Source organism: Nicotiana tomentosiformis, chromosome 7 (genome assembly GCF_000390325.3).
Source record: "Nicotiana tomentosiformis chromosome 7, ASM39032v3, whole genome shotgun sequence".
Lineage (NCBI taxonomy): Eukaryota > Viridiplantae > Streptophyta > Magnoliopsida > Solanales > Solanaceae > Nicotiana > Nicotiana tomentosiformis.
In genome coordinates, this window is record NC_090818.1 from 120,345,282 (window position 1) to 120,358,600 (window position 13,319).

General features: G+C 33.9%; 2 protein-coding genes across 2 annotated transcripts; both read left to right on the forward strand.

The window, feature by feature from the left end:
* Positions 1–1,670: 1,670 nt before the first annotated feature.
* LOC104113249 (protein NUCLEAR FUSION DEFECTIVE 4-like) lies at positions 1,671–2,932 on the forward strand. Its single transcript, XM_033660570.2, has one exon. It carries the CDS (start codon positions 1,730–1,732, stop codon positions 2,774–2,776), a length of 1,047 nt encoding a protein of 348 aa, XP_033516461.2. The 5' UTR covers positions 1,671–1,729; the 3' UTR covers positions 2,777–2,932.
* A 4,829-nt stretch (positions 2,933–7,761) lies between these two features.
* LOC104120550 (protein NUCLEAR FUSION DEFECTIVE 4-like) lies at positions 7,762–10,064 on the forward strand. The gene has a single exon (XM_018766337.3). The coding sequence runs from the start codon at positions 7,842–7,844 to the stop codon at positions 9,672–9,674; it is 1,833 nt and encodes a 610-aa protein (XP_018621853.1). The 5' UTR covers positions 7,762–7,841; the 3' UTR covers positions 9,675–10,064.
* The last annotated feature ends 3,255 nt before the right edge of the window (positions 10,065–13,319 follow it).

Genomic DNA, 13,319 nt, shown 5'->3' on the forward strand with positions numbered 1-13,319 from the left:
AACGCTTTGGAAATTCTAGTGTGCTTCAGAGATTGGATAAGATCAGAACGACGAAACCAAGGGCGTGACGAGGTAGATGAAGCGGAGGACCAAGAAATTGGAGATATAATGGTTTATGGTTCTGATTCAACCAATGCCGGAAACCAAGAACCTCATGTTGACATGGATGAACTTACAAAAATGATGCAAAGCATGTGATGTACTATTTGTTTTTTATAATTGTTGTAAACTTTTAATTTGCAAGTTCAAAAATAACAAAATCAAAAAAGAACTTGCAACTTAATTTGAAGTATTATATATTATTCAATAAAAATATAGAATGAAAGTCTTCGGAGCTTGATCCTTAAATATAGGTCTTATTAAATAATTTTTTGTAGCCACTTACTTTTAAATTTTAATTTTAACATTATAAAATTCAAATTTTAAATTTCAAATTTTAAACTTCAAAGTTTAATTCTAAGCCTTAAAAGTTTGCAAACACTTAAGTATCAATAACATTGAATAAGAAAAATAAAATTTACTTTAAAAAAAAAATAAAATCCACGGCCTGCTAGCAGCCAGCTAACAACCCGCTAAGCCCGAACCTGGACGGATAAAAAAAACCCGAAAAAGTACAGCCCGCTAACAGCCCGCAACGTTAAACGGACGGGCTGATTTTTTTTGTGTCCAGCCCGTCCCAGCCCGCCCGTTAAACACCCATATTCTAAACGAACCACATTTTGATTCCGGACTCCTAAGAAGGGGGGGGGGGGGGGGACCTATTTTGTCTTATTTCTATTTTATTTTCTATCTTCTTTTTTATTTTATTTTATTCTTAGGTTTCTATCGGGACGGGTGGGGTAAGAATAATTTTTTTTAATCTTTTTTCTTTTCTATTTATTTATTAGAATCATCAAATTTTACTCGCTTTTTAAAGCGTGTACTCACGTGTTTTATCCATCTCAGCAAAGCAAATACCACATAAGCTTGATCAATGGTCAGAAGGGTTTAAAATATTATATTTGAACAAGTAAAGATGTCTAGATGAAGCTTCGTTAAGTATATGGATCGAGATGTCAAAATCAAACAAGTAGAGTTGTCTATTAGGCTATTATGCTTTTTTAATATTAGAAAATCGTTTTAATAGATCCAAAGATAACTCAATGGATAGAAGGCCACAATTTGAACCATAGCATCACTAGTTTAAATCTCAATTATCTTCTGATAACTGCTTCTAAGAGTCCTCTCTACTCTCTTGTTAACTATGTTTGGAAAAGGAATTACAGAGGTAATAATCCAAACTCTAGAAGTATACTATTTTATATAATGTGTTTGCCCAAACTTGTAGAAGTTAGTATTTCATTTTCCATTCATTGTCCTAGTTTTACAACCTCGCTTACAATTTCAAATCAAAATTTTGGTGTCCTCCCTTAGTTAACCTCAGCTTAGGAGTTAAGACTTCAGATTAATTATATTACAAAAATAACTCAACAAGCAATCATATAGCTGCCGGCATAAGATTCTCAAATATCCAATTGCTACAAAGAATTAATATAAAAGACAAACCAATGATCATTAGTATTAAATCCCCTCATAATATATCAGTCCAAACTCCAAACATAATTCCATAGATTTTATCACACAGAAAATAGTCTCTGCAAAAATAATGGCAATGCCAGAGATGACTAGAGATAGTGTATGTAGAGCCATATGGAGTTTTAGCCTCCATTTGCTAACTAGCCGTTGGTTCATGGCATTTTCTTCTCTGATGATACTATCAATGGCTGGTGCAACTTTCATATTTGGCCTATATTCAGGGGAAATAAAATCCTCATTAGGTTATGATCAAACAACACTAAACTTGATTAGCTTTTTCAAGGATTTGGGTGGTAATTTAGCCATAATTTCTGGTCTAATTATGGAAATTATACCACCTCGGGCAGTTCTTGCTATAGGTGCAATCTTGAACGTTTTTGGTTATTTCATGATATGGCTGGCTGTAACGGGGCGAATTTCGAAACCTCATGTTTGGCAAATGTGTTTGTATATATGCATTGGTGCAAATTCTCAGTCATTTGCAAATACTGGTGCAACTGTTACTTGTGTCAAGAATTTCCCTAATAGTCGAGGCATCGTGTTAGGCCTATTAAAAGGTGCAGTTGGCCTAAGTGGTGCGATTATGACACAATTGTACCTTGCTTTTTATGGAGATAATGGTAAGTCTTTGATCTTACTCATTTCTTGGTTCCCCGTCCTTGTATCGTTCTTTTTTCTTCCTGCAATTCGGATTATGAAGGTCACTCGACAAGAAAATGAGGTCAAAATGTTATATAATCTTCTCTATTTTTCACTTGGACTTGCTGGATTTCTCTTGATTATGATCATCATCCAAAGAAAGCTTACTTTTGACAGGGCTGAGTATTCTTTAAGTGGTGCTGTTGTTCTGGTTTTAATATTCTCACCACTAGTTTTAATCATTAGAGAAGAAGTTAATCTTTGGAAAAGCAAAAGACAAGTTGCTACTAATTTTTCACAATTGAATGTATCCATTCAAATGGAAAATATCCCTTCATCAGCTGAGCCTGAATCAACAACAAATTGGAAATCATGCTTTAAAAACGCGTTTAAGCCACCAAAGAGAGGTGAAGATCACACAATTTTACAAGCACTCTTTAACATTGACATGTTAATTCTATTTGTAGTTACTACATTTGGGGTTGGAGGGACATTGACCGCGATCGATAACTTAGGTCAAATTGGTAAATCCTATGCCATTAATTTTGGCTATAATTTCTGAGTTATTTGGAATTAAGTACTATGCTACATTGTATAATTTTGGTTCTATAGCTAGGTCCTATAGGTGGATATATACTCAATGTGAGAGTGGCTGGTTATTTATATGATAAAGAAGTATTGAAACAATTAGAAGCTAAGGGAATTGCAAGAAAAGTTGGAGAGGATTTGAATTGTGTTGGGATTCAGTGTTACAAGCAGGCTTTTTTGATAAATACAGCAGCTACATTTGCAGGAAGCATTGTGTCATTGATTTTGGTGCTAAGAACAAGAAAATTTTATGCAAGTGATATATATAAGAAATTTAAAGAAGAGAGTCAAGTAGAATCAGGCAACATCACAACCTCAAGGGAAAATAATTGAACACCGTGGCACCTCGCCCGGCGCAGAATTTTAGATTAGTGAGTGCAGAGTACCACTTCACCAGTACAGTTAGATCTCTCTATAATAGACACTCTCTATAACAATACTTTATTATAACGGCCAACTTTTCTTTTGAAGAAATTTTTCATGTTATGTTATTATATATGGTCTCTATAACAGCAAAATAATATCGGAATAAACGAAACTGTTATATAGAGGTTTGACTGTATAACTTTGTCGTAGTGGCTGTCAATTTAATAAAACCATATACGCCTTTCAAAGTTATATATTTTTTCGTATATATACAAGATTTTAAAATTATTTACCCGGTTTTGTTTAAGTTTTTATATTTACGGGAAGTAACAAAAGTTTTTTTTATAAAATACATACAAATTCGATCAAAATCTACAATTTATCTATAACATAAATACATATTTTTTTTGTACAGAATCCGGTCAAAAACTACAATTTACATACAATTTATATACAACTTATATACAATTATGTAAGTTGTAGATATTTTGTATTCCGTTTCTATATTCGACATACAAAATATATATAATTTGTTCATGTCTTTGTTTTCGAGTTTCAATATGAAATTTCAACCAAAACCACCTCAAATCTTCACCAAATTGTCTCAAATATGAGATATAAACTCCAAAGGATATTCCCAATCATTTGCAACAACACCCAATCCAAACAAAAAATAATTTCATGAAATTTCATTTTCAAATTCAAAGCTTTGAAGTTTTTTAATGGCTGTCAATGGAGTTTTTAATGGATTAACGTAGTTTCCAATTCAATCTACTCGCTTCTAATTAATACTATTTTGTTTATTAATTTCAAAAAGCTAAAAGAATGATAACTAAAATGATTCTCTTCATCAGAGCTAATTTTTTCTTATTTACTCCCTCGTTTTCATAGGATCTGAAGCAAGAACTTTGCTAGGTACTAATCTTCTCTCTTTTTTTCACTTAACAGTAGTATCATTTCTTCAGTTAATCCACATGAAGATATTAATATAAAAATACTGATAGAGAATGAGAGAGAGACAGAGAGAGAGAGAGAGCGAAGAGGGAATTCCATATTCAATTCGTAATATAATGAGATACTCATTAATACTAATTTGTATATAATTGGTAAATTGTATATCAACTTGTAATTAACTTAAAACCTAAACAGTAAGGATAAATAAGTTTCTAATGTAGTACATATAAAAATCTCTCTCTCTCTCTCTCTCTCTATCTCTCTCTCTCTCTCTCTCTCTCTCTCTCTCTCTATATATATATATATATATATATATATATATATATATATATATATATATATATATATATATGGACATACATACTACATTTGTCACTAGTCTCATACTCTAATGTGACAAAAAGAAAGAATAGAATAGAAGAAAGAAGACCACAAAAGGAAAAGGCATTGGACGGCTTAGACTAGCAGTCTAATAAAATTTTCTATGCAGAGTACATTTTTTTCTTATGTGTATTGCAACAAATGACAAAGGCTTTAGTTACAAATTTGCTGAAGATTCTTTGCACTCTTGTACATTAGTAAAACTTCAGTAGATCGTAGATAGCAATTAATTTATCTTATTTTCAAGATTACAAAATTCAATATTTTACGGAAGGCTACAAATAAATATATTTAGGATAACCTGATAGTGTAAAAATCTATTTACATCGTCGATGTATAAAAATCTAAACATAGGTGTATATAAGTTAATCTCTTTGAATATCGATGTCTTGTCTTGTATAGGGTAAAATTGGTTCATAATAAATGGTCGAATGATAGCACGACACATGGAACCGAGGACACACAAAAGACAAATCAAGTAACAATCAGTACCAGATAGGATTTGGATCATGGTGACGCAAAGGTGAAATCGGGGGCAAATTGCTCATAGACTGTGACATTAGCTTGGTCCCAATTTAAATAGTCTAAATCTAACAAATTTGAAAGAAGTAATTTAGATGACTACAGTTGGCCTCACGGTAGCATGCGCGGAATGGACTAAAGTTTGAGGGGACCTCAAGGTGACGACGACGATCAGTGGTGGAGCCAAGAATTTGAATAAAAAAATTCAAAAAATTTAAAAACATCACACTTAAAATTTGAATTTACGTTGGGAAACTCAACAATTTATATATATATATTATGAGAAAAGAATGTACATATGTAAATATGTGGTAATTCAAAGTCTTTTTAAACTCTTTTAGGTCCTTGTATAGTCGATGTGAGATGACGTATATTTCTAACACATTTGAATGGAGAGCAAATATATCTCGAGATAACACTCTTGTTTAGTCTGGGGGTGACAAATGAACAAAACTGGAAATTTTAGCGGGTGAAAATGTATTGGGGGAGTCATTATTTAAGCTGAAATTGGCTGGGTCAAGATGAATTAGTTTTGCCCCCGCTCTTTATTTTGGTTCATTCAAAGGATTTTTTTTCGCTTCTCTTTATTTTGTTTTGAGGTTGCGTTCTTAAAAAATTAAAAATAAATAACAGCTCTCTTTACTTTCCCAAATTTGATAATTTATTAATTTCATAATTTTTTGAAATTTTACTTTAAAAAAATCAATACGATCTACACCAAAATACTAAACTTTATTTATTTATTAACTTTAACATATTAACAAGCGCTAAAATATTTATTGTAACAAACTAATCATTGCAAACAATAATAATAGAATATAACTATAAACTAAAGAAAATAATTTAATAGTATAAGAATCATGGAACTACGGAAATAAGGTAAATGAAAACAAATAATTAAAAAACGGTGAGGGAGCGACAGAGGAAGAAATGTTGGTCAATATAATTCTTTACACCATTTTTATAGTGGAAAATGAAAATGATTGATGAAAGCTCAAAAGTAGGCTTTTCCTACTGGGGTAATCCACCCATGACCCAACATATTGGGAAAGTGAGGTACGTAATTCCTAAATATAACAAAACTTGCATTTTGTTAAATGGAAGAAAGAAAGAATGAACAAAAAGAAATGTAATACCTAATACTCCTACTATCTAGTTACACGTAAAAAAACACAAGAGTGTTCAGCTTGACAATTAAATAAAGCAAAGTGACAAATACAGTGTCTAGTCAAATTTTAAAAGAGACAATCACCATTTCTCACCATTAAACCACGACCAAACGTCTAGGTATACCAGATTTTCTTTTCACTATTATGTACCACATTTCTCGGAAACAGCCTATCTACCTTCACGGGGTAAATGTAAGGTTTATTTATACACTGCCTTTCCTAGACCTTACTTGTGAAATTACGCTTGGTTTTTTGTTGTTGTTTGCCATGTCAAGATCATCAGTAGTGACAGAACCAGAAATTCTTACATGGTGATCAATTTAGAGCCCGTTTGGATTAGCTGATTGTAAATAGCTGATAAGCTTGTAGTGCTGAAAAGTTTTTTTAAATGCTGAAACTGATTTTTAAAATAAGCATTTACGTGTTTGGATAGAAGTGCTGAAACTGATAATAAGCAGTTGATGTGTTTGATTAAAAAATGCTGATAAGCTATTCTTTTGTTAAAATAACTAAAATACCCTTGAATCTTTTTCAAAAGATTATAAATTAAAAATTTCTTTGTAAAGAAAAGAATTAATAACGAATATGGAATGAAGAGAAAGTTAAGAAATTTATTTTGGAAAAAGTATTTTATGATTTAGAAAATATTATTAAGGATAAACTAGTAAAAGTGTTGGTCAAACTAAAAGTGCTTATAAGTTGAAAAGCCATAAGTTGGGGGTGACCGACTTATGACTTATGGCTGATTTTAGCTTATAAGCACTTGGCTTATAAGCACTTTGAGTGTTTACCAAACGCGTAGATAAGCCAAAAGGTGCTTATAAGCCAGTTTGACCAGCTTATAAGCTTAGCCAAACACCTTCTTAGAATCCAAGAAATGCTACACCTGAAATTTGAATTCGTATTTTTCTTTTGTCAAGGAGATTCATTGCATATTGGATGTGGCTCTGGTACTGACCAAGAGACGGATAAGGTTGGTTTTACCGGGTTCAACTAAGACCAGTACTTCTTGATACAAAGAGTAATTATAAGTGAATATTGTTAAAACTTCAATATTTGTTTAAACTTATAGTTAATTTAAAAGTGCAGTGATTCAATGGTAAGAACTTAATGTCGAAGCCATCGAATTTAAATTCTGAAGGCGAAGCTACATGTCTTAAAGGGTGGTCAATTGATCACCCTTCATCGAAAAATTAACTATGTATATAGGTAAATTTTAGGTTTTAGAGATATATAACATATACTGAACACCCTTTGTCAGAGAATTTTTTCATTTCTTTCAAGTTTGAAAAGCCTTAAGAAAATTTCTGGCTTCGTTACTGTCTGGTGCGGACACTCCAAAACTAACATTCACACGTAAAGATATATTGAATCGTCTCATTTTGTACAACATGCTATTTACATGTTTAAGACTGAGAAAAATGAAATTGTCATTTTCCTTATTACAAGGCCCACCCTCCACTTGCAAAAAGCAAAAAAGGATATTCAATTACTAAGTCAATGCAAATTTTAGATTACATATAGCTCAAGTAAGTCATTAACACTGCCACACAAATATATATACATGCCATAGTACACTCAATCATTTACATAACCAAAAAAACATTAAAGCTGAAATCACCAGAATCCTTATCCTAAGTCAAGAAAATGGTGAACACTAATCTGAACAAAAATGGTGGCCTTAGAGCAATGGCGAATTTCGGCCACCATTTTTTCACAGGCCGATGGTTCATGGTTTTCGCTTCCCTTTTAATCATGTCAATGGCTGGTGCAACTTACATGTTTGGTCTTTACAGTGGAGAAATCAAATCGTCGTTAGGATATGATCAAACGACGTTAAATTTGTTAAGTTTCTTCAAAGATTTAGGTGGTAATGTTGGGATTATTGCAGGCCTAATAAATGAGGTAACTCCACCTTGGGTAGTTTTATTTATAGGAGCAATTATGAACTTTTTTGGGTATTTTATGATATGGTTATCAGTTTCAGGACATATAGCTAAACCTGCTATTTGGCAAATGTGTTTGTATATTTGTATTGGTGCAAATTCACAAACATTTGCTAATACTGGTGCTTTAGTTACTTGTGTTAAGAATTTCCCAGAAAGTAGAGGAAGTCTTTTAGGATTATTGAAAGGTTTTGTTGGCTTAAGTGGTGCTATTATTACTCAATTATACCATGCTTTTTATGGAAATAATGGTAAGTCTTTGATTTTACTAATTGGTTGGTTGCCAGCAGTTGTGTCTTGTATTTTTCTTCGAACGATTCGGATTATGAAAGTTGTTAGACAGGCTAATGAGACCAAAATTTTCTACAAATTTCTCTATATTTCACTTGGTCTTGCTGGTTTTATCATGATTATTATTATCGTTCAAAATAAGGTCAATTTCACAAGGCCAGAGTATTCAGGTAGTGCAGCAGTTGTACTAATTTTGCTCTTTGCTCCTCTAGTTATTGTCTTTAAAGAAGATCTTAAACTTTGGAATATTAAACAACAAGCATTGAATGACCACCCTTTGAAAGTTGTTAGCGAAAATCTAGCTTCAGTAGAACTAACTCAGCCTCAAAAGCTAGCTTCGAGTCCTGAATTACCAAAAGAATGTGATGAAAAGACTACTTCTTGCTTTAGTAATGTGTTCAATCCACCACCAAGAGGAGATGATTATACAATATTACAAGCACTTTTCAGTATAGACATGATCATTTTATTCACAACTACAACATTTGGCGTGGGCGGGACATTAACTGCAATCGACAACTTAGGCCAAATAGGGAAGGCCTTGGGTTATCCGGAGAAAAGCATCACAACATTTGTGTCACTAGTAAGCATATGGAATTACCTCGGACGAGTTGTCTCTGGTTTTGTATCAGAAATCTTCTTGACAAAGTACAAATGCCCTCGTCCTTTGATGCTCACATTAGTCCTCCTTCTCTCCTGTGCTGGTCATCTTCTCATCGCGTTTGGCGTCCCTAATTCTCTCTATATCGCCTCTGTACTAATGGGGTTCTGCTTTGGTGCTCAATGGCCTTTAATTTTCGCGATTATATCTGAACTCTTCGGGTTAAAATACTACTCTACATTGTATAATTTTGGTGCTGGTGCTAGCCCTGTTGGTGCATATTTGCTTAATGTTAAAGTGGCTGGACATTTATATGATAAAGTTGCTACTAAGCAAATGTTAGCAAAAGGGCTAAAAAGGAAAGATGGTGAAGATTTAACATGCATTGGAGTGGAGTGTTACAAATTGGCTTTTCTTATAATTACTGGAGCTACATTGATTAGTTGTGCTGTTTCCTTAATTCTGGTGATTAGAACAAGGAAATTTTACAAAGGTGATATATATAAGAAGTTCAGAGAACAAGCTATTGTTATTGATGATCTTGAACAGATAAGAGTCTCAGAGGTATCATCATCAGCAACATTACAAACAGCTGCAGATTCTTCTCCAAAAATCCAACAAAAAAAGATAGGTAGTTCTTAATTTCGTTACCATGTAATGTAAATTACACTGATAAAACTTTGTGTTATTAGGAAGGATTAGTCAAATCTTCGGTCTGCAGCATTAGTTAAATAAATTAATCTGTTGTCATGCGACCGGGAGGTTAATTACGGGTTCGCGCTGTGGAAACAGCCTCTTACAGAAATGCAGGGTAAGGTTGCGTGCAATAGATCCTTGTGGTCCGGCCCTTCCCCGGACCCCGCGCATAGCGGGAGCTTAGTGCACCGGGCTACCCTTTTTTCTGTCTCAGGCCCAAAAAAGAAAAGGAAAATGATGCTCTCTAAGTTCATGTCTTACAGAATTATGAGCATTTGTTGAGTCATAACATATGCTGTTGTATTTTGAATAATAGATACTAACTATTTGTACCAATTATTCCCATGGTCTTGTTATTTTTTGGTCTTTTTTTCTTGGCTGCTAAGCTGTTTCGCTCGTAATAAATTCAGGAAAATAATAGTAACAGTTTATCATTTTTCATGCTACGATGAATTTAAGAAAGTCTTGTTGCTACAGATTAGATTCTATATATCGAGAGAGTAGTACGAGATAAAGGGTATTTTCGATTTGTGGATTGATGTATAGAGAAGATTGCTACTAGCTACTAATCAATACTATATATGTATGCTCTTAGAAAAATATAACTTTTAACCCTTACAGGGTAGCCAGGTGCACAAAACATCTCGCATTCACGTGGAGTTCGGGGAAAGGTCGTACCTCAAGGGGTGCGTTGTAAACAACTTACCTTAATGCAAGCATTGATGGTTGCTTCCACAGCTCGAACGCGTGTCATATAGATTATACGGACAACTTTATCGTTGCTTCAAGACTCCCGATGCATTGTATAATGTTCAATAGATGTATAATTAGAGGATTATTTTAAAAAAAGCTTTTAATGATTCTAGGGGAATTGATTAAAGAACAAGTTACTGCACATAAAGTTGCTTATCTAAGCTTGTGAACTTAGAATGACTATTTTTAGTAGTACGCTTGGTCATTGATTCTAGGGAAAGCTCAAAGCACTATTATTCTTTCTTTGTTTAACATCTAGCTGTAAAAATAATTTGTTAATCTAATCAGTGAGACGAATAATGTTTAGAAATTAAAGATATTGTCACATTATTCGCCATAATTTCCTCTTCTTTTCCCCCAACCTTGGAAAAATAAGTATGAGATGATCAAAAGCATATAAAAAATTGAAGTCATGATATTCACAAGACTTATGCCATACTTTAAACAAGAGTAAATCTGCCTAGGTAATAAACATTACAAATAATGTCTGCGAATCATAAATGCCAGGATCAAGGTGAACCATGTATTTCTAGCCATGAATATGACACCACTAAACCAAAATAAAAGGTCATTCTCGTAGCAAAAATTTGGCTTTTACTTGAAAATAACAAAGGTGCATTGCCAAAAATAAAAATAAAAAGAAAATAGAAGAGACACAAATTAAAGTAGTCTGCCATTTATTTTTGGATTCGTTGTCTCATCTTTCTATTATACAACAACAACCCAGTAAACCTCACAAGTGGAATTCAAGAAGGGTAGTGTATGCAGGCTTATTCCTAGCTTGCGAAGGTAAAGAAGCTATTTTCGGTAGAAAAGCATAATCATAGCAGTTTTAAGAAGAAATATAGTAGTGAAAAAACCATAAAAGAGAAGCAATATCAATAGCAAGATAATAGGATAACAGAAGCAAAAGAAATAACATGTAATATAAAAATCTAAGGATAAGAAAATATGAAAATAATACTAAAACTATTGATATGACAAAGAAAAACATTTGACTACTTACTAGTCTTTTACCCTAATTCTCGCCATCAACGTAATTCTCGCCCTCATCTTTCTGTATAGTTTCACATTATGGCATAAATTTAATGTCGTCATTAATATTTTCTTGGGACATTCACCATTATGTATAAACATGTCCAAAATATGTATGCCCACCTAAACATAATAATAGAGCAAAATAGACAAAAGGACTCCTTGAATTTTAATTTATTCCCTTCAAATGTGAGAGTCTGAGAAACGCAAACCAACCAATTCAACTAGGGGTGGTCATACTTTGGGCAAACTTGAAATCCAAACCGAAATTCGAATTTGTTGGATTTTTGGTTTGGATTTTCGGATAATGAATTGGATTTTTAAAATTTTTAGATTTCGGATTGGATATTGGATTTGGTACTTTGTATTTTTGGATATTCGAAAATCCGAAATTTTTATACTTTACATTTGATCCATTATTCATATGCCAATAGTAATATGTTCAATACCCTACCTATTAGATATTATCTCACATATTTAATATTAATTACTAAGTTACTGTCGGAATACTTTCTATTTGGACATGGTTTTACTATTATTACTTCTTATCGGCCGTATTAATGTCTATGTTGTATTTCCGTGATAATAATTTCATTACTTGAATACTTGCGGCAGCGGAGATGGTTGGAGCTGCTTAAGGATTATGATATCACCATTCTTTATCATCCCGTGAAGGCTAATATGGTGGCCGATACCTTGAGTTGCAAGGCAGAGAGTTTGGGCAGTTTAGCATATCTACCAGTAGCAGAGAGGCCTTTAGCCTTGGATGTCCAGGCCTTGGCCAACCAGTTTGTCAGATTGGATATTTCCTAGCCGAGTCGAGTTTTGGCTTGTATAGTTTCTCAGTCTTCTATTTATGATCGTATCAGGGAGTGTCAGTATGATGACCCCCATCTGCTTGTCCTTAAGGACACGGTTCAGCATGGTGATGCCAAGGAAGTCACTATTGGAGATGACGATGTATTACAGATGCAGGGCCGGCTATGTGTGCCTAGTGTAGATGGTTTGCATGAGTTGATTCTCCAGGAGGCTCACAGTTTGCGGTACTCCATTAATTCAGGTGCCACAAAAATGTATCAGGACTTGAGGTAGCACTAATGGTAGAGGCGGATAAAGAAGGACATAGTGGAATATGTAACTCGATGCTTAAATTGTCAGCAGGAGAAATATGAGCATCAGCGACCGGGTGGATTGCTTCAGAAGTTAGAGATTCCAGAGTGAAAATGAGAGAGGATCACTATGGATTTCGTTGTTGGGCTCCCACGGACTCAGAGGAAGTTCGATGTAGTTTGGATGATTGTAGATAGATTGACCAAGTCAGCTCATTTTATTCCTGTGGTTACTACTTACTCCTCGGAGCAGCTGGCTCTGGTTTACATTCGCGAGATTATTAGGCTTTATGGCGTACCGGTATCTATCATCTCTGACCGGGGTACATAGTTTACATCGCAGTTCTGGAGAGCCGTACAACGTGAGTTGGGTACTCGGGTGGAGTTGAGCACATCATTTCACCCTCAGACGGACGGACAGTCCGAGCGCACTATTTAGATATTGGAGGATATGCTTCGTGCGTGTGTGATGGATTTTGGGGGTGCTTGGGATCAGTTTTTCACGACCCAAAATTTTCACCTTCGGGACCGTAATGGCGCCTAACATTTCACTTGCTAGGCAAGCCAACATTAGAAAAATCTTAACCATTTTTAAACAAATCAATTTAAGTGGAAGTCAATTACTGAAATAAAGTGTGGAAGACCATAACAACCGATCATCAAAATACATCCCTGAATCTGGTGTCATAAGTGC